Source organism: Harpia harpyja, chromosome 21 (assembly GCF_026419915.1).
Source record: "Harpia harpyja isolate bHarHar1 chromosome 21, bHarHar1 primary haplotype, whole genome shotgun sequence".
Taxonomy (NCBI): domain Eukaryota; kingdom Metazoa; phylum Chordata; class Aves; order Accipitriformes; family Accipitridae; genus Harpia; species Harpia harpyja.
In genome coordinates this window covers 9,962,840-9,981,839 of record NC_068960.1, presented here as the reverse complement: position 1 = coordinate 9,981,839, position 19,000 = coordinate 9,962,840, and the positions used below count along the sequence as shown (strand labels likewise).

The following is a 19,000-nucleotide window of genomic DNA, read 5'->3' as shown; positions in this document are numbered from 1 at the left end:
ATCACCTACAGGAGAGCATGTCTTCCGTATTATAGTCATGAGGAATATTCTCAACCTTATTTTCATGTCTTTATTTTTTTTAATTTTAAGAGAGTATGAATAAAATAGGCTTTGATAATCTGTTTCTTGCCAGACATCAGTTTAAGTAATTAATTTTGAAGACACCTGAAATTCTGAAGGGTTAGGCAGGCTTAGCAAACATTAAAATAGCAATAAGAGTCTGAAGGATCAAATCTACGTTTTGTTCCTAGCTAGCACAATACACAAGACATGTTGAGATGTTATCTGACAGGCACGAAGAGGACTTGTTTTAACATGTTACTGATTTTACAAAAGATTAAGGCATACATGTCCATTTTGGAAGAATTAAGATTCTTTCCCCTCGCTTTATCTGGAAACCACAGTCTTTAGTAGTGGATGAAAAGTCACATGTCTGGTGAGAAACATACAAGGAATCATGATCAGCAAAGACACCTTCTGAAGCATTATCTGCGGTCTTCCTGAGTGATGGTGTCAGGCTAATAACTACGGTCCCTGCTAGATGATCACTTGCATCTGAAGATCTCCTTGTATTTCTGCCCAGAGTTGAGCTAGCAGCTGTAGTCCAAGGCTTGCCTGCCAATGGTCAATACATAGCCAAACTTCAGAAAGATGGACCTAGCGCAATTACCCACCCAAAAAATTTGATCAGCCCTAGAGAAGAAAGAAAAAGGACTACTAGGAAGAATGCAGCCTGCCTGGGTGTGTACCACATCTACCATTTTCTTTAAAACCTGGGCAGTAGTAGAAGGTCACCAGATCAGGGAAAAAAAAAATTTTTTTTTGCAAGTTCAAATGGAATAGTTTGGAAACAAAACATACACAAACAAGAATGAAAGTTCTTTTAAAGCTTGGTTACAATGAAAATTAACACAGACTACGGTACACAAAATAAAAAGTGCAACTGCTATTCATGAATAATTCCACATGAAAACTCTTCTGCTAGGAAAGTACTGCATTGTACATTACTGAATGTATCTTGAAAGCTTAAGCTGAACCAAATCTACACACATTTATTCCACTATTAGACTGTCTACATACGAAGCCTCTCAAAACAGCAATTTGAATCTGTCCTTGAATAATTCAATGCATTGGCCACCCCCTAATACAGTCCTTTCCAAGACAACAGATGTGCCTCATGAGAAAGAGAAAAGTCTATTCTACAATATTCCTACAGCTGCACTCTACCAACAATAACCCGGATGAGGAACGCACAGTACACATCACTTCTCTTCCGTTGCTCCCAATTTGCACTGATCTCTGCCACTCAGCAAGCACATGGGAAGCTACACCAGCACAGCTGGGTTGGGTCACAAGATACTGCTCTTGAAGGGCAAACCAGGATGCAGTGGTTTGGAAAACACTGAAAATTATTTTTACTAAATAATTTTTTATAAAGGTATTCTAGATCTTTGCAAGGTCCCTAAAAAAGTCCCCCCTCCTTTCCCAAAAAATGTTGGTTGACTCTTCAGTGTTAGATGAAAAGTCAACAGTAAGTATAAGCCTTGAATTAATTAAATCCACAACTTGCAACTTTTTAGTGTTGTCTTCTCTGTGTCTATCTTTTTGCTTGTAATCTCTTCATGGAAAACTGTAGTTTATTTTGAAATATGGTTGTGCTGTTCTACATACAAAAAAAAAATCCTAAAACCAGAACTGTATAAATAAAACTACCACCACCAAGGTTACTGGTATGAGACACACATTTAACTGCTGCTAGAACAAGACGTACTGTTCAAAACTCCGTACCAAAAGCATCTTTGGTTTTATTCAGTTAATATCTGATGAACATTGGCATTACTCCCTGAGAGAGTAAGTGTTAGCTGTCTGTTGAGCCATAATCATAGCGTAAAAATAATTTAAAGAAAAGAATAAACTAATCAAGAGCATGACTGAAACTATACTAATCAAAGCACTAGTTAGTGAAGTCTTGTATGACTTCCACTCTGAAAAATCAGCAAGGTCTCAGCCACACACTAACTCACTCACAGAAGACAACGGTTTTAAAAATTGCTTAATGCACACACTAATAGGCAAGAAAATATATAAGAATTTAAAAAATAAGATCCTGTTGCAACACAATCCCACTGTATTTTGAAGAAGATATGAAAAATCAAAATGACTTGCTGAAACCTACAATCACAAAGACAGCCCAGTTAAAAAGGAGAAACTCTTGAAATCTGACATCTAGAGGACAGAATACATACAGAAGCATACAAGTCATAGCAACTTCAGTCATCTGAAATTACAGTCCCTAACATTTTAAGGATTAAAGAGGTGCTCACGTACCTAGGAGAACAGTCTGAATTTTCTGCCAGTACTAAAAGTAAATTCACACACAAGCCCTCTACCGGGATTATTTACAGAGTTCTCTGTTAGACAATTCTCTATTTCCTCTACATAGACATAATTTAAAACACTAAAAGGAGTGAATAATTTTTATATCAAGACACCAGAATGGGACTATAAAGTTTGAGTTTAACCCATTCCAAAGATCAGGCTTTTGCAACAGTCGTCACCACTTCCACCCACAAAGCACACTGAACTTCCTTCTTCCACCTTTTGTCACCTCTGAAATATAAATCCCTGAGGAGAAACACCGTGTCCTCATATGTTTATAATGTGCCTGGCATAAAGCAGCCACAGTTTTTGTCACTGGCTCAACTACCACTTGTACTAAATGATGCAATAAATGACAGCACTTAGTCATAACAAAGTTTCTATTTTCATTCAAAAGTCCTTGGAATAACATTCTTTTTTTAAAAAACCATGATTTAAACCCAGATAGTGGGAAAAGTGAAGACTTTTTTCTTAAAAATGCATGCCCAGCATTCTTGCAGCCTCTTGCAACTCCAGCTTTCCTCTCGCTGCATCTCCCAAGACCTTGCCCATATTCTTATGATGCCTCCAGACCCTCCCTGGCCTCTAATCCTCAGCTGAGCAAGAGGGAGCACGAATTGTGGCTGATTCAGGAGTTCACATCTACTGACTAATCAGCTGGTATTATGTGATGACTAGTTGACCTGCAGGCCAGTGAGAACAGATAACAGTTGAGCTCACTGTTGCAGGTTTTCCCTCACTAGGGACTCATTAATTAACAACCTTTTACTCAGGCATCAATTTTCAACAAGTCTAAGAGCAAATTCTCCTTCTTGGAGCCCTTGATCTCTTTGCCAAATTTGGCTAACCTGAATAAGGGTTCAAAAGCTATTTAAAGGAAATGGAAAGATTGATAGCACAAGCCATATAGTCAAGAGATCTGCCTAACCTATGGAGGAACTCTCAATGGAGGGAACAGTATAAATACAAGATGACAGTTTCCATCAACATCATCTAATCATGTATCACAAAAAATAAAATCTATATAGATTGCCTAATCATAGCAAACTTTTCATATTCCGAACACAAGAGGTTGCCAAAAGAGATCCTCTTTTCCTGAAAATCTGTGGTATCCTTACCCTGTGATTTCCTCATGTCTTTTGTGGCTAAAGCACGATTCCCATGCGGAACACTGGTAAAATCAGGATTGGTCACATTGTTAACTCTCAGCTCTTGCCCCAACGACTTCCGACCATAAGTATTTTCCCCAGATCCTCCATTGACACTGTAGCCACCTGTGGAAAAAACAATGTGAGATTAAAACAGGCTATCAGACCATATATTTAGTAACATAGTGTGTTATGAGTTATTCAATTCATATGCAAATTAGCAACCCTATCCTCTACCACCTTCTTTAGCTTCCTTTTTCACTTTCACATGCAAAAATGTTTTGCTATGCCCTGTAAGTTTCCAGGTCACATATTCAGAATCTCATCAGTCTTCTTTTGAAGCATATGAAAAAAAATCTCTATTACAGTGAAGTTTAACATCGATTTTGTTGCATTTGGGGTTTTCTTATTACTTTTGACCCTGTATTTTACAAGGCCCTTCATGTCAAACTGCTAGTACACATGGCTAGATACATTCACTTGCTCCTTGATTATGCACATCAAGTTTCCACTGTTTTTGTTATAAATCTACCACACAGGCTCAGTAAAATGACAAAAAAAAAAAAGGAGAAAGATTTTTAAAAGCCACAGATTATTTATATGTACAGATTGAACAGCTCTCCCTAAATATACAACAGTCAGTATTTTGACACACTAATACTGACATTATCTTAAATTAAACTCAATCCTACATTCTCCCACTTGAGATACACACGGTACCTCTTTGTTAACAATACAAAATGGAAATAAAAGTGTCATTTTGAGTAATTCAATTATTTTTACTCCTAGATCCACAAGAATTTACATACTCAAAAGTTGAAACCAAAGATTTTTCCAGTTTGCGACACCGCTTTGATGGGCAGGTTCTTCATCTGCAGTAGTGTGGAGAAGTGAAACTGTCCCCTGAGCCTGCCCAATACTTCACTCTGTATCAGAGCTCACTTTCGAGGCAGCTGTGCAGGCAGCTTTCTAAAGTGCCTCCTGCCTGAGACAGGGAAGAATCAACTAATAAAATTAAACCCAGAACAACGGAAGATATGCAAGATTTCTTTCAGAAAAGGTATTTCCACAATTCCACCTGCATTAGTGTATAAAAGAAAGCCTGGGGAGAAGGAGAGGTGGCTCTCCATAAAAAGAGGCAGCTTACCGAGACTACAGGATGATAAAAAGATAAGTTCAAACATCAGGTGAATCTGGACCTTACTAGATGTAAAGAATGTCATCTTGAAGGCAAAACTTTTGATAAAAAGAAGCTGTGAACTACCAGTAGAAGTTTGTGTATTTCTATACACACAGGACTACCCAACCATTACAGAAAATCCTGTGCAAAGTCTCAGTTGTAATTAGTTAATTACAATTACAGTAAAGATAATTTGTGTATATTTGGATTTACAACATTAAGTACAATTTTTAAACACAAACTAGCATGTATGCCACCTTAACATTATCTTGTCATAACAAACAAACACTGTCCTATGAAAGAAATTACTTCTAACAGCAATAATTTTATTTATGACTAAACAGAAGTGTATCACTAAAATTCAAAGCAGCAAAGAAATTAGTTTAACCAAAGATATCAGAGATCATGTACTCCGACCACAAACATCAGCTATCAAAACCAGACATACTATCATATACCGTTGGAGTTCTTGGAAGTTATTTCATACTTTCCTGCTAACACACAAAATATCCCAGCTTTTTTGGTTGTCTGCAAAGGCATGTAGTATTTGCTACAGCGTATCTGACATTATTTTAAATGAATAAACACAAATCTGTATTCTCCCACTTGACAGATAGACAGTACATCTTTGGTAACAATATGAAACAAATTGTCATTTAGAGTAATTAAAAAACAGCAGGGCAATCAGGTTTTTTTGGCAATAAGGCTGTAAATACTACATTATAACTCTCTTCAGTTATCTCCTGGTCTGAAAAGTTTTTGAAAATCCTAATATATACGAATTCTATTCATCTCTCTTTAAGTGTTAAATCTGAGACCAAGTAAGAATATGATCAGCTATGTCACTGTTATTAATTTTAGCATAAATATGTAGATACCATGACATACAAATACTAGTGCAGTATCTTTTTAGCAGTAAGGACCCTGAGCGCATCCTAGTTATAAACCAAAAGAGAAGAAAGTGTTGCAGTAAGGGAGAACATCTCATCTATGAGTAAAAACCCAAGAGTCTTCTATTTAATTTTAAAAACTTAATCTTCCAACTCCCCTGTCTTGTTTTATAAAATAAAGAAGAGAAAACAAAGGGGGGACATCTAATTGCACTCTTCCACTAGTTAACTTGAAGGGTTATTTAAAAAAAGAAAAAAAAAAAAAGACAGCCAGACTAATCTTACAGATGCAGAGCAAAAGGACAGGAGTCAATTCATAAGTTGAGCAAGGGAAATTCAAAGTGGATATGAGAAAACAATTATTACTAGGAGAGTGGTAAAGCACTAAACAGGCTGCTAAGGGAGGCTGCAGAACCTCCCATCCTTGGAGGTTCTCAACCTAAACAACTTCCAGAAATTATCAAGTTGGAAGTCATTTTTATTATCAACACCAGAAACTGGGGGGGAGGGATGCGGGGGGCGAGGAGGAGGGAAGGCATGTGGAATATTTTCTCAAGGATTCTAGGTACTTATGACATACGGTTATCCAGGATAGAAAAGTTAGAAATTCTTAAAATGAAAATTCCATGCTGGCAGACTCCAACAGATTAATTGAAAACAAATTAATTAGTAAACAAAGAAACTATTCTGCACCTGTAAGCTTGCAAATTTCTCCAAAAATAAAAATGAACTAGAGATACTTGGAATTTGGTTTTGTAGTGCAGAATACCCTAATCATCTCTTTTCAAGTCACACCTGAACAAAATAGCATGGTTAAAGTGCTGAGCTAGCAGAGACATGCCCTGTAAGATAAAGTACTTGAGGGAGAGTTGCATTTTTCTTTTCAAATGGCACTTTCCCAGCAACTTCACAAACTACCTTACTGAATTTGTCTGAAATTTACTATTTCACTATGCTGCCAGTACATTCTTTAAATACTAGCACACTTCAAAGTATAAGAATAACCTACTATGCTAGTCTGTGTGAAACACAGTAAAACTCTCCATGTTAGTAGACACACTGCCAAATATACTCACTTTCTAAGCAGTTTCGCTGTTAAAGTTAACCAATCTTAAGGTTCTCAAAGTATGCAGATAAACATATACCTGTTTCATACTCCTGCCTCCTAGTAACAGTACCTACTACTTATAAAAAAATAAATTTGCAACAGTACACCCAGCTGTAACTTCCCCTAACATGTAGCAAGTCTTTACAGAGAGTTACAGGGCAGAGAAGTAGGGGGTGTGTGAATGCTTTTTAGGTTCCTGAACAAAAACTCCCACACTAATATTCCTGTGAGATTTTTCTGAGTCTGGCCTGCCTGAAGAAAATTTACATAGTCTAAAAAGTGACTCTGCAAGTAAAAACCCTCCTATGTGATACCTGTATTTGGCAATTAAAAAAAAAGAAATCGGAATACGGATTTCTTTTCCATAAAGATGAAAAAGATACGATTCTGAATTTTTAGCTATCTTCTACAGAAAGTAGAAAATTCTCAAAAAAAAAAAAACCATAAAATGGTATGAACCATACATCACACGATTTAGATTAAGTCAGACTGAGGCACATAGAAGTACAAATCCCCATTAATGACAAAATATAGATTTGATTCCCAAAGATTCCAGTTAGCTGCAGTAAAGCTGCAATAGGTAATATATCAGATTAGTAGCCCATTTAATCAGGCAGTCCATTTTCAATACCAGAAGCACCAGACAGTATTCAGGAAGAAATTACAACTTGCAGACCAGACACATCCAGAATACTATTCTTTAGAAAAACATGCTTATTCCGTTAATGCATTAAGTCTTCTCTTACATTCTTCTCCTAATGCAACTGCATATTTTTCTCACTATTCATATCAACCACAACATTTCTTTGATCCCTGATAAATCTCTCAACACAGTGATACTGTGGCAATGAGTTGTATCAGTTCACTGCCTTTTTTTGGAAAAGGAAAAAAATTCTCTACCATTTCAAGTTTACTGCCTTTCTCTGAATGTCCCCTCACAATTTTACACATGAAACAGCAATCTGTATACCTTTTTCTTCATTCTGTATGTCAGTGTGGACTCTGATATCATCGTGTCTTTGTCGAGACACCACAGCTGAATTTGAGGGTTGTAATCCATAGGAGGCAGAACTGCCCCGATCTCTGGATGAAGAGTATTTTAAATTGTCCTGGTCAGCTGATGCACTGTCAGTTCTATAAAGAGAAAAATATTTTTTTTTATGCAGGGATATAACAGGAGTGGGATTCACATTCACTTATAAATGCAACATATTTAAATGACAATCCCAAATGTATTTTCCTGTGTCAAAAAAGTTGTACATCTAACCTGCTTCTTAAAAAGCGACCTTAAATTCACGTTGGGATTAGAAACATGCAAAGCAAATGCATTCTAGTGTGCCAGTGCCTCTTCTCAGGATGTTCTCAAGTCTCTTTTCAGTTGGATGCCTATATAAGGAGAAATCACTTCCCAGAAGTGAAAATAAAATACAACTAGGTATATACCACAGCTAGGCAACACAGTGTCTACCATTTGTGAAAGTCATTACTAATCCACACACGAACATTTATGTAATATGCTATGGGCCTTATTGAGCAATGTAAACCCACTTATTAGATGGAGGTGTTACTAGCATGTAACTGATACTCAATAGAGGAATCGCATATTACGTTTTTGCAAAACAAAAATTGCAAAACAAGAAAACAGCCTTTACTGTGGAAAAACCTGGAATGTAAATTAAGAGCTGTTATCCTTTAGAATAAATGTTTGCAGATAAAAAGCAAGTTAAAAAATCTGCATAGTTTAAGCCACTCTCATATCAGAAAACTGATTTACAGCCCAGAATAAACTTTTAAGGAAAAAGGTGAAAATTATGGAATCAGCTCTTCTCACTGGACATACTAAGTGATTTCATTTTTAAGAATACAGTAACTTTAACATACTGAACTTGTGCACACGAGACTTCAGCACCTAAATTCAACCAATCACTATAAATGCATTCTTACAAGCAATCCTGGAAGCTTTACATTAAAACCAGTAAAACAATACCCATCCAAAACAAAAATCAGCAGAATTTTGTTCAACTCAAGTATATTTAGAATCACACTATTCAAATTATTTACAGAGGGCTTTTCCTAAGCAAACTCTAAAGATCTACTATTTTTATTTTAAGGTTTGGATAGTTCATTTGATTATTTAACAAAAAGCAGGACAGATCATTCCTTTCCATTCCTGTAAATTAGCTACAATTTGCGTAAGGATAAACACCACATGTTCTTGGGAAAAAGTCTTTAATTTTTACTTTTCAAGAGAACACTGCAATTAGAACCAGGAGACAAATTCAGGAAAAAGGAGTTATATACATCTCAAGGCCAAAAGGGAAAAACACATCTAAAATTTTTGAAAAGCAGCTGTTACTTAAGCTGTCCTGAAGGCTTACTATTTTCAAATATAGCTTGTCCTCAGTACAACTGGAGAGTAATACATGAGAGCTGATATTTGCAAAAACAACTGCAATTAAAGAACCCCCTCCACATGATTTATTCTCTTGAGGATGTTAAAAGACAATATACAATCAATTTGGAACAGGGTCCAAAAGCAGAAAATTGTGCTTTTGCCCTATTCTCACAGTGAAAGGTTGACACTAGGTTTGCTTGGCAGGTATTATTCCCTTTTGCTCTCTAAGCAAATTCACCTTTAGATATACACAATAAGACTCTTTTCCTCATTCAGTATTCACTGTGGCATCACATCTACTGCTTTGTTGAGCACTTGCTTGGACTATTTTATAAAATAGGCTATGCTACTCAAGAGGCAAAGCTTTACTAAAAGTCTTTGCTCACAACAGTCAACTAGGATTGTAGAAATACTTACACAGTTGGACCTTCATCATTCACCTAAGTTATGTTGAACAAGTTCTGCACTGTACCTTCAAATGGTATGAACTTTAAATATGCCTACACCATGTGCAAATTTTCCAGTCAGCTACAGAGCCCCCAGATTTTCTCCCTGCCCTAAAACCTCAGGAGACTTCCAGCTGACTTTGAGGAACAGCAGTTTATTACAGAGGATTCAAATTATTTTAGCCTTTCAATGAAACAGACTGACAAATTTTCAGTTGGTAAATTTAAGTACTGTTGGGTTCTTAACAGTGTACCTCCCCAAAGAGCATTGCTTTTTTTAAGGTGATGTGCTGTAGACTGTATCATCTCCAATTGTCAAGCATTAAGTCTGAAATTCTTAAGTCTGAAAGCAAGCTGATTAAATGTACAATTTTTAAGACTGTTCTGCATATCCCAATCAGCTGAAGGACTACACGTGTTCTCAGCTAACCTCACTTCCCGCAGCACAGCCTTTGAATGTTTTGTAAAATTTTCCATTGTGGTAAAATACATAAGCCTATTGTTTCCCTGGGAAAAACCTCACACTCGCTTTGTTCTGTCTTTGGGAACAGCTTTCTGCAAGCTAACTTGTTCACACTTTATCACCCAACTAAAAGGTGAGCATAATTTTATTAAAAATATGTAATTGTTCTCGTATGTTTCAATTTAAGAAACAATAGTTCCCACTGAAAACATTGTTCCCACTACAATAAATGTGTAGCTAGGATATCCAGCAGCTTCTGCCCATTCTTCATGAGGCAGAGAAAAAAAATGCATCATAGGAAGATACTGTTTCCAGACAACTAGGTTCTGTGACCCAACTGGCTGCCATGGTCCATATTGCTTTGAAGAAGGATTTTGAACTGAAAGAAGCTTGCAGTAAGATTCACACCAGAAGCAGAGCCCACCATCTCATGTGCCTGTGCATTTCTAGCTGTTCTGTGATGCACACCATTTCTCACATGGGAAGCAAATTTAAGAATTGTACTGCAGGCTCCTGCATCAACACTCTAGGAGTCTGTAGCCTGGGCTCATGAAGACCTGGGTATGCAACCCCAATACCTGTCACCCACACCTGTGCTCGCTTACCGAGGAACCCAGATGCCCGGGTGACATAGGACACTGCTGTGCAAACTCACAGCAAAGCACAGTCTGCATGCGCAGGAAGAGACATTTAATTTCCAAATCTGTTTCTGAAAAATACGATTTTTCCTGTCAGTAATGTACTCATGACTTTGAAAGACAACCACTTAGAACTCAAAACGCAGCCACTCTATGGACAGGTACTTGCCAAAGTCTTACAAATAATTACTTTTTGCACCTCCCTCCAGCCCTTTATGGTACACTACAGCCATTCCACCAGGCAATGGGAAGAACTGTAGTCCGGGCTACCTCGACTCATGCCCGCATATCAGGAGGGCACTTTCCCTGTTCACATGGCAGTATTTCGACTTTAATTACACTGTGCCAAACAGATGTAGGTTACATGACAGACGTAATGCTTAGCGTCATCTTTCCAAAGAAGTCTATGCAACAACAAATTTATCAGTTACATACACTGACATTGCCAGACCTGAACAAACATTGTATACTAATAAAATCACAATGTACAATGTTAGCAACAGATAAGCAGAAGTACAAATACAAATGTGATATTAGACAAAGTTGGAATGGGAAATTGCAAGGATGAACTTGACTATGATTACCTTACAATGTAGCTTCAAAAGCATATTTGCCACTTTATGAGACACTACTCTGTTTTATTTCCACCTGAAAAGCTCATTGATGGAGACTAAGCAAAGTACTTCAAGAGCTCCAATGACAGTTGTCATCTGTGCCTGGTTCTGGATGGAAGGCTACCTGTTTACCACTGTCCTGGTTTCGGCTGGGATAGAGTTAATTTTCTTTCTAGTAGCTGGTATAGTGTTATGTTTTGGATTTAGTAGGAGAAAAATGTTGATAACGCACTGATATTTTCAGTTGTTGCTAAGTAGTGTTTAGACTAAGTCAAGGATTTTTCAGCTTCTCATGCCCAGCCAGCAAGAAGGCTGGAGGGGCACAAGAGGTTGGGAGGGGACACAGCCAGGACAGCTGACCCCAACTGGCCAAAGGGGTATTCCATACCATGTGATGTCATGCCCAGTATATAAACTGGGGGGAGTTGGCCTCAGGGGGGATTGCTGCTCGGGAACTAACTGGACATCGGTCAGCGAGTGGTGAGCAATTGCATTGTGCGTCTCTTGTTTAGTACATTCCAATCCTTTTATTATTGTCATTATTATAATTATTATTTTCTTCCTTTCTGTTCTATTTAATTATTCTTATCTCAACCCATGAGTTTTATTTTTTTTTCCCCAATTCTCACCCCCATCCCACTGGGATGGGGGGAAGTGAGCAAGCAGCTGTGGGGTGCTTAGTTGCTGGCTGGGGTTAAACCACAACAACCACCAGCACCAATTTCCTGCATACACTGTTATAGCAACATCATTTATACAGAAGAGATTGCATTCAGTTTTTTGCAGGGTGATTATTAACCTGCCTTTATCCATCAGAAAAAGAAAATAGTTCACCCACCTAAATAAGCAGAAATGGCCACTAGTTCCCCCTAAAAAAAGCAGACGCTTAATTTTTTTTCTACAAGGACATACAACAGGAAAGCTAGACTTTTCCAAAAATAAGTGTATATCTCATTCCATCAAAAGTATCAGCATGATTTGACTAGCTAATTTGTATGACTAAGAAAGCATGGCTGAGAACAACTGGCTTTTTCAAAAAAAAAATACCAAAAAAACCAAAAAAACCCAAAACTTTTTAACTAGAAAGAAGAAAAATAGGTCAATCAAAAATATATCATGTTTCTTTAGTTATATGGAAGCCTTAAGAATTTTTGTCCAAGAAACTTGTTACAACAATCTGGTGTATACTATTCATTATCTGTAGCTCCTTCAGAACAACCCTGCCATATGGATATTATTTTGAGACAAAAATCACTTAATTATTCTATTTGATTTTATTTTCAAGTACAGGATCTACAGGGAGGATTTATGCTGAGACAACTCTACTGTATGAGTTGTATTATTGTCCAAGTCAGTCAATTTTACTAGCTGCTTTGCTCTATTTGCCAAGTTTATTTGCTATAATGCAGATAAATTCATTACTTAAAGTCTTTATCAATAAAACATTTAAAACTTAGGAGTCACTGTATCCATTCAAATCAACAGCTTCCCACCAAGTTTCTGACCTTTCTGACCCTTCTTCCACTGGCATGCAGAGCTATGACAGCCGCCTTTTGCCATGCTCTTTTATCATCACTTGGTCCATCTTGCCAAGCCCAAGGCTGGCTGAGCCCACCCCAAAGCCTACTTTTGTTTCTTCTCCTGCATTGAGAGAGCACAACGAGAGTGTAAGTGGCCATGTTTTCTACTAGTGAAACAACAACTAAATAACTATTTTCCTACTGCAATTCTGCCATCTCCGCTGCTGGACAACTACCTGCACAGTAGCTTTTCAAACCACTTCTTGATTCTGCATCACTCCCTTCTTACACAGTAGCTCACAAATTTCCTTCTGTACTGTGATGGACATTAGGAGAGAATGTCAGGGAAATGTATTACATATACATATCCTGTTCTTATTTTTCCATAGGCATCTTTTGATAGCCCTTTTTGGATACAGGATATTACGCTAGCTAAATCATTGGTCTGATCTAGTATGGCTATTGCTGTATGGAAGACTATCTGCTCTCCAAGTTCCTTTTGCTTCCCACTGACACACTTTCAACTTCTTTCATCTTTCTCACATCTCATTCTCCTCTATCTTCACATTAAAAACAAAGGCTTTCACATTACAAAGTTAGGCTTCCCCATTTTACCAAAAAACAAAAAAGCTCTTTGATCTCACACCTTCCCAACCTTACCAGCATATTCAATGCACCCAGATGTGAAAGGAGATCAAGAATTACTTGTTGCCAGTTCAGAACTGAATGCATTCCTGTTCAGCATCTCCCACACACAGTCCACTGAATCTCTTCCCAAGGTTTCCATTGACCTCTTCACAATGGCACCTCACAACTGATACTGCATTTTGTTCTCTAAGCTGCCTTCAACATCACAGACTATCTTTCTCTCTCTCCCCCCGTATGTACATATCTATCTATCTATTTCACACTTTGTGCTCTCCTCTCTCTCAACTATCCCTGAAGAGACGGAAAAGCCTTACCAACTTTCATCCTACATGACTCCACCCATTCTCAGGTAATTTCAGCGACATCCTCAAACATCTCTATGTTGTCAACTTTCAGGTGTCTCAGTTACACACCTCTCCAAACTAAGATTTGAGCCAATTTCTAACAAACATTTTCCATGTACCTTGTTGTACATGCAAACGCAGAAGAAATAGTCTCTGTCTCAACTTTCCTTAAACACAGCACCCACTACTATCACCCTGCTTGTCGTTCAATGTATTAGTCCAGCATTATGGACAGACAATATCCACAACAACTAGCGCTTGCCTTTTGTAAAAGGCTGCTCTAACCATCACTTTCTTAGCCCATTTGCTCTGATAAGTTTCTTTGCTCCCTGCCAATACCTCCCATTCTGTCTTTAATTAAACACAGGATACTTGTCCTCAGTTATAAAGTGCTAGCCAATACTGCTCTCCTGCTTAGGTTATAAGCTACCTGGAAGGAGAGCCATATTTTACTGTCTTGTCTCATCGTGTCTAGACCGATGGGGACCTAGGCAGTAACTCCATTTGACAGGCACCCTGATAATAGAAATTAGTAACTCGTAACACTGACTTACGTTGCATGAGAAGGATGCACTTCATTTTCAAGAACGAATGTCAGTACTGAACCTAGTAAGACACTTCTGGAACTTTTCTCAGATGTGAAAGACTTTCTTTTTCACATTTCCAGATACTCCCCTGCTAACCTACATTTATGATAGGAGAGACAGAGAGGTCCTGTTAATTAAAATCTTATCTTCCTTTTCTCACTTTTGCCTAAGAATAAGAAAGCCATGGTGCACCCTGCACCTGCTAACCTACTACCCTGCTCTCACACTCCTGCTTAGTACCACCGTAAGCACATGAAACTTGCTTTGCCATGCAGAGCATTTCCTATCAAAGGGAAGTATTGCTTGTTTCAGTATATAATTAGTCTTTAGTACTCTACCGAATTAACTCTGCTCACACACAAGACCTGCACACTGACATGATTTTATATTTTCCCCCGGAAGAACAGGCTGCCCAGGGTAGTGGTGGAGTCACCATCCCTGGAGGTGTTCAAAAAACACATAGACAAGGCACTTCAGGAGATGGTTTAGCGGGCATGGTGGTGTTGGGTTGACGGTTGGACTCGATGATCTTAAAGGTCTTTTCCAACCTAAACGATTCTATGATTCTATAAGTCATATCAGGGAAAATGCAGCGAGATCTGTGAAACAAAAAGGAAAGAAAACAGAAGTAAAGGTCTAGAAAGCTATAAAGATTAGAAGAAAGGGGAACAAGATCTTATCAAGCCTTCTCAAAAAAACCTTACTGTTCTGTCACATACATCCAACATTAACCTAAAAAGTTTTTGTGTTGCTATTAGAGTCTGGCACACCTCAGTGCACTAATATGCCCATACATATCAGAACAACTTCTTTCTCTGTAATACACAGCTCTATCAATGCACACACTGTAGGAAAACCAGTCCACATGCATCTGACAGATACGACTGAATTCATGCAGGCACAAAAAAAAAAAAAAATCAAATTCTAATTAAAAACTACTCTCCCTTAAAGAAGGATGTGGGTTCCAACTTTCAGTTTCACACTGTTTTCACCCGAAGTTCCAGTGCTGATTAGCATTACTAAAAATTGAGAGGAATCTAGACCTAGTAATGAGAATCGATCTAGTCATTTTTACACACACAAAAATGTGTGTTTGAAAACACAATCCATCTGATTTAATACACCCATGCATTAGCAGTTCCTCTCCCCGCCCCCCCCTTTAGGAACTCAAAACAACTACAATTACTGCAGTTTTCATTACTTTGGCCATGTGTGTTCCTTCTTCCACACCCTGCAAGAAAGCATTTACCAGTAAGAAAGCATTTACCAGCAACATCACCTAAGCTAAACGAAACTAAGTCAACATATAAGAAAGGGGAAGGAAAGAATACATGGGTATATTTTGTGTTGTGGGGTTTGTCCAAGAGCATATTCGAAACCATCAACGAAAAAGAAACACTCATTGCCAGTTTTATGTAATAGATCTCCTTTCAACCATGCATATGAATCACTTTTAAAAATTAGTTAATGCCAAAACAACAAAGACTGATTTAATCTCTGTGTTGTTCTTTAAGCTCTTAGTGTAGACTCACAGGTTCCATATCGCCAAAGCTATCTTTTTGAGATTTAAAAAACTTGAGCATAACTTACAGAGAAAAATGTGCTTTGTGTTTGGGACTGTTTGAACATTTCTGATTCTTGGGCTCTCTCACCAGATTAAAAAAACATATATATTTAACGGAAAGGATAAAGTTAAACTCTTACAACTGACAGGATCAGTGAAGAAGTGTTACCTATTTCTTAGCAGGAGCTCTAATCACAGTGTGATGGAAACAGAACTAGGCCCTGTCCATGCTATGAAGCTCCCCTAGTCTGCCACACTTTCTCTAGTGCTTTCAGATTTTTGTTTCTGCTGTGGCTTTTGGGATAATTATTTTTAGCAGCCCAGTTTACAGCAGCTGCATTTGAGACCTAAGGAGACACCAAACTACAGCATGGGGAACGGACCACAGTCAGACACTGAGGTAACAGTCTAACTTCTTAAACCAGCCTCATCACCAGGCAAAGCATTTCTGCAGCTAGACTCTTTACTTTCACCCCTAACTGAACCTATTGCAGACAATACTATATTGGAAAAAGTCAGCTTCCTAGCCCCTGTAAGACACATTTTTTAGGCTAAAAGACAGAACTTGTGACAAATTAATATATCCAACCAGAAAGCATTTATAGAAGCCATCCACTGCAAAGATACAAGATGTACATCCAATTTCTTCCCAGTGGCAAGGTAAAGGATTAGGGTCCAGAATTCCAGACTACAGTCCAGAAATCTGAAGCAAGGTAGTAGTTAAGGAACAAGAGAGAGACCAGACTTCTTAATTCCCCCAAAAACATCTGCATGCTATAAGAAGGAGTCACCAACAAGGTTTGCAGGTTTTTAAGTGAGGAAAAACCAGTAAATTTTGACCAAGTAGTTCAATAACAGAAGAAATCAGAACTTAAATAACCATGCCCCACACACCACTAAGAATTGAATAGCCTCTAGCATTAGCCCTAGAGGCTGCACTGCTAGCTGTTCAAGCAAAAGGAAAGCTTCCTTCACGGTAAATACTGAAGTTACACCTGTGTTTCATAAGATCTACCTTCACATCCACCCAATTTTCCTAGTCCACACAGCATGCGACTGGGACCGTCACCTGTAAATACATTCCCAAGCACGTGCCGCTCTGTTTGTTGGAAAGTTTAAAAGTAAGATCCCATATTGTGTTAAACTTTCAAAAACACTAGAAAAAAGCCCCAAATCTTCCACATTAAAGAAAAATTAAGAAGCACCAAATTTATTTACAATTTCTATGTGACAATTTTGACTCTTAAAGTAGCAAAGCTGAGCAGCAGGGCAAATACATTGTCATCAGATATATTAGAGGTAACCAAGACCTGAAATACACTCCCTGTACTTGACTAAAGAAGCCAACAGACTTGGAATTTCACTTACTAAGAAGTCCCAGGTATAAACAGACCTTAAAACCTAACACACTGTATAAGCTCTCACCCCAGCCTACTTACAGCTCAACTCCTTTCCCCAGATTAAAAAAAAAATTAAATAAAATAAGGATCCTGTACTACTTTATTAGCCCTCAAAAGACTACGAGTACTTCTGCAGCCTCTCTTCTTTCTGGTGAAAACTAGGCTGAAAAAATACAGGTGTCAAGCCCCCCCCACCCCGTTCTCCACCCCACTGCAGGCCCCCCCAGCGCTTCAGCTTTCCAGTGAAGCGTCTCGCACCGCGACGCGCAGGAGAGGGAAGCTGCTGCCTGCGGACACGCACCAGCTCTATCAGCCAGAGGCGTCAGGGCCACCCCGAGCCGCGAGAGACCCAGGGGAAGAGGGGACACCGGGAGAGGCGGGGGGGAGGAAGGAGCGCTCGCACCCGCCAGCCGGGAGCCCAGACCGGGGTCCCGCCCAGCCCAGCCCTGCGCGCTGACAGACCTGTCCCGGTCCCGGTCCCGGTCCCGGTCCCGTCTCCAGCCGCCGGCAGACACGGATCCGGAAGCCACCCCCCGCGCCCCCGCCCGGCTCCCGCCGGGGCACGGCCGCGGCCGGCCCCTTCCCCGCCGCCTAGGCCCGGCGGCCGGCCCGCCGCCACCCGCCCCGCGCTAGGCCCAACAGCCAGGAAGTGGCTCCGCCGCCGCCGCTCCGAGCCGCCGCGGCCCGCGCCGCCCCGCTGCCCCAGGCCCGGCGGCAGGGCCGGGCCGAGCCGCCAGCCGCGGCGCCCCGCTGCCCCGGCCCCCGCGCCCCGCAGGCGGCCAGGCCGCGCCCCCTGCCCCAGCCCTGCCCACCTGGGTTGCCAGTCATTCCAGCCCCGCGGGTGGTAGTGCTGCCTGCTGCCGGTGCCGCTCAGCCGAGACCCCGGGGCTCTGCGGCTCATTACCTTGCCCGAGACGGCATGGCCGGCCGGGCAGCGGCGCGGGACAGGGGCGGCGGCGGCGGCGGAGGAGGAGGAAAGGAGGAGGAAGGAGGGGGAGAGGCGCGGGCGGCGGCTCGTCACTCGCGCTCCGCAGGCGGCTGCTGTCTCACACCGGAGGGAGGGGACGCGGCCGCCGCGGCTGCTCCGGCTGCTGCCCGGCCGCGCGGCATGCCGGGATCGCGGACATGGGCCGCCCGCCCCCTCCGCGGGGCACGCTGGGAGGGCGGGGGACGGGGCGCGGGCGCGGGGGCGGAGGCGCTCCGCCTCCGGCAGCCGCCGGACGGGCTTCCCCACCGGGGCGGCCGGGGGGGGTCCCCGCCGCTGCGCGCCCCGCGGGGCCTCGGGCGGCGGTCTCCCGTGGGCGTGGGGGAGCGGGCGGCCATCATCGCCACCCCGCCGCGGGGCGTGAGAGGAGCGGGGGATCCCAGCCCCCCCCCGCGTCATGAGGGGAGCCTGAGGCCCCTGGGCTGTCAGGGTCGGTGCCGGCCGACAGGCTCCCAGCTGTGAGGGGAACCTGCGGCCCCCGGGTACGAGGGCAGCCGGGGGATCCCAGCCCGACCGGCGTGAAGGGATCTGGGGGACCCCGGGTCCTGAGGGGATCCTGGCACCACAGCACCCTGAGGGGACCAAGGTCCCCGGATCGTGGGGGCAGGCGGGGGCTCCCAGTCCCCCAGCTGTCCGGGCAGCCAGAGGATCCCAGGCCCCGGGTCCTGAGGGGAGCCCGGGCGCTGAGGGG

General features: G+C 41.2%; 1 protein-coding gene across 3 annotated transcripts in view; it reads right to left on the bottom strand.

The window, feature by feature from the left end:
- Window positions 1–18,433, bottom strand: part of SMG1 (SMG1 nonsense mediated mRNA decay associated PI3K related kinase) — a 69,988-nt gene extending 51,555 nt beyond the window's left edge. Inside the window, exons 1-3 of one of the 3 annotated variants that reach the window (XM_052772294.1) lie at window positions 18,137–18,433; window positions 7,676–7,839; window positions 3,498–3,653 (exon numbers count right to left, since the gene is read on the bottom strand). In XM_052772294.1, coding sequence (XP_052628254.1) covers window positions 3,498–3,653; window positions 7,676–7,839; window positions 18,137–18,225 — 409 coding nt within the window. In that variant the 5' untranslated portion in view covers window positions 18,226–18,433. Of the gene's footprint in view, window positions 1–3,497; window positions 3,654–7,675; window positions 7,840–14,327; window positions 14,457–18,136 lie in introns of those variants that run through there. The other 2 variants (XM_052772296.1, XM_052772295.1) reach the window with 2 other exon arrangements.
- Between the last annotated feature and the right edge of the window lie 567 nt (window positions 18,434–19,000).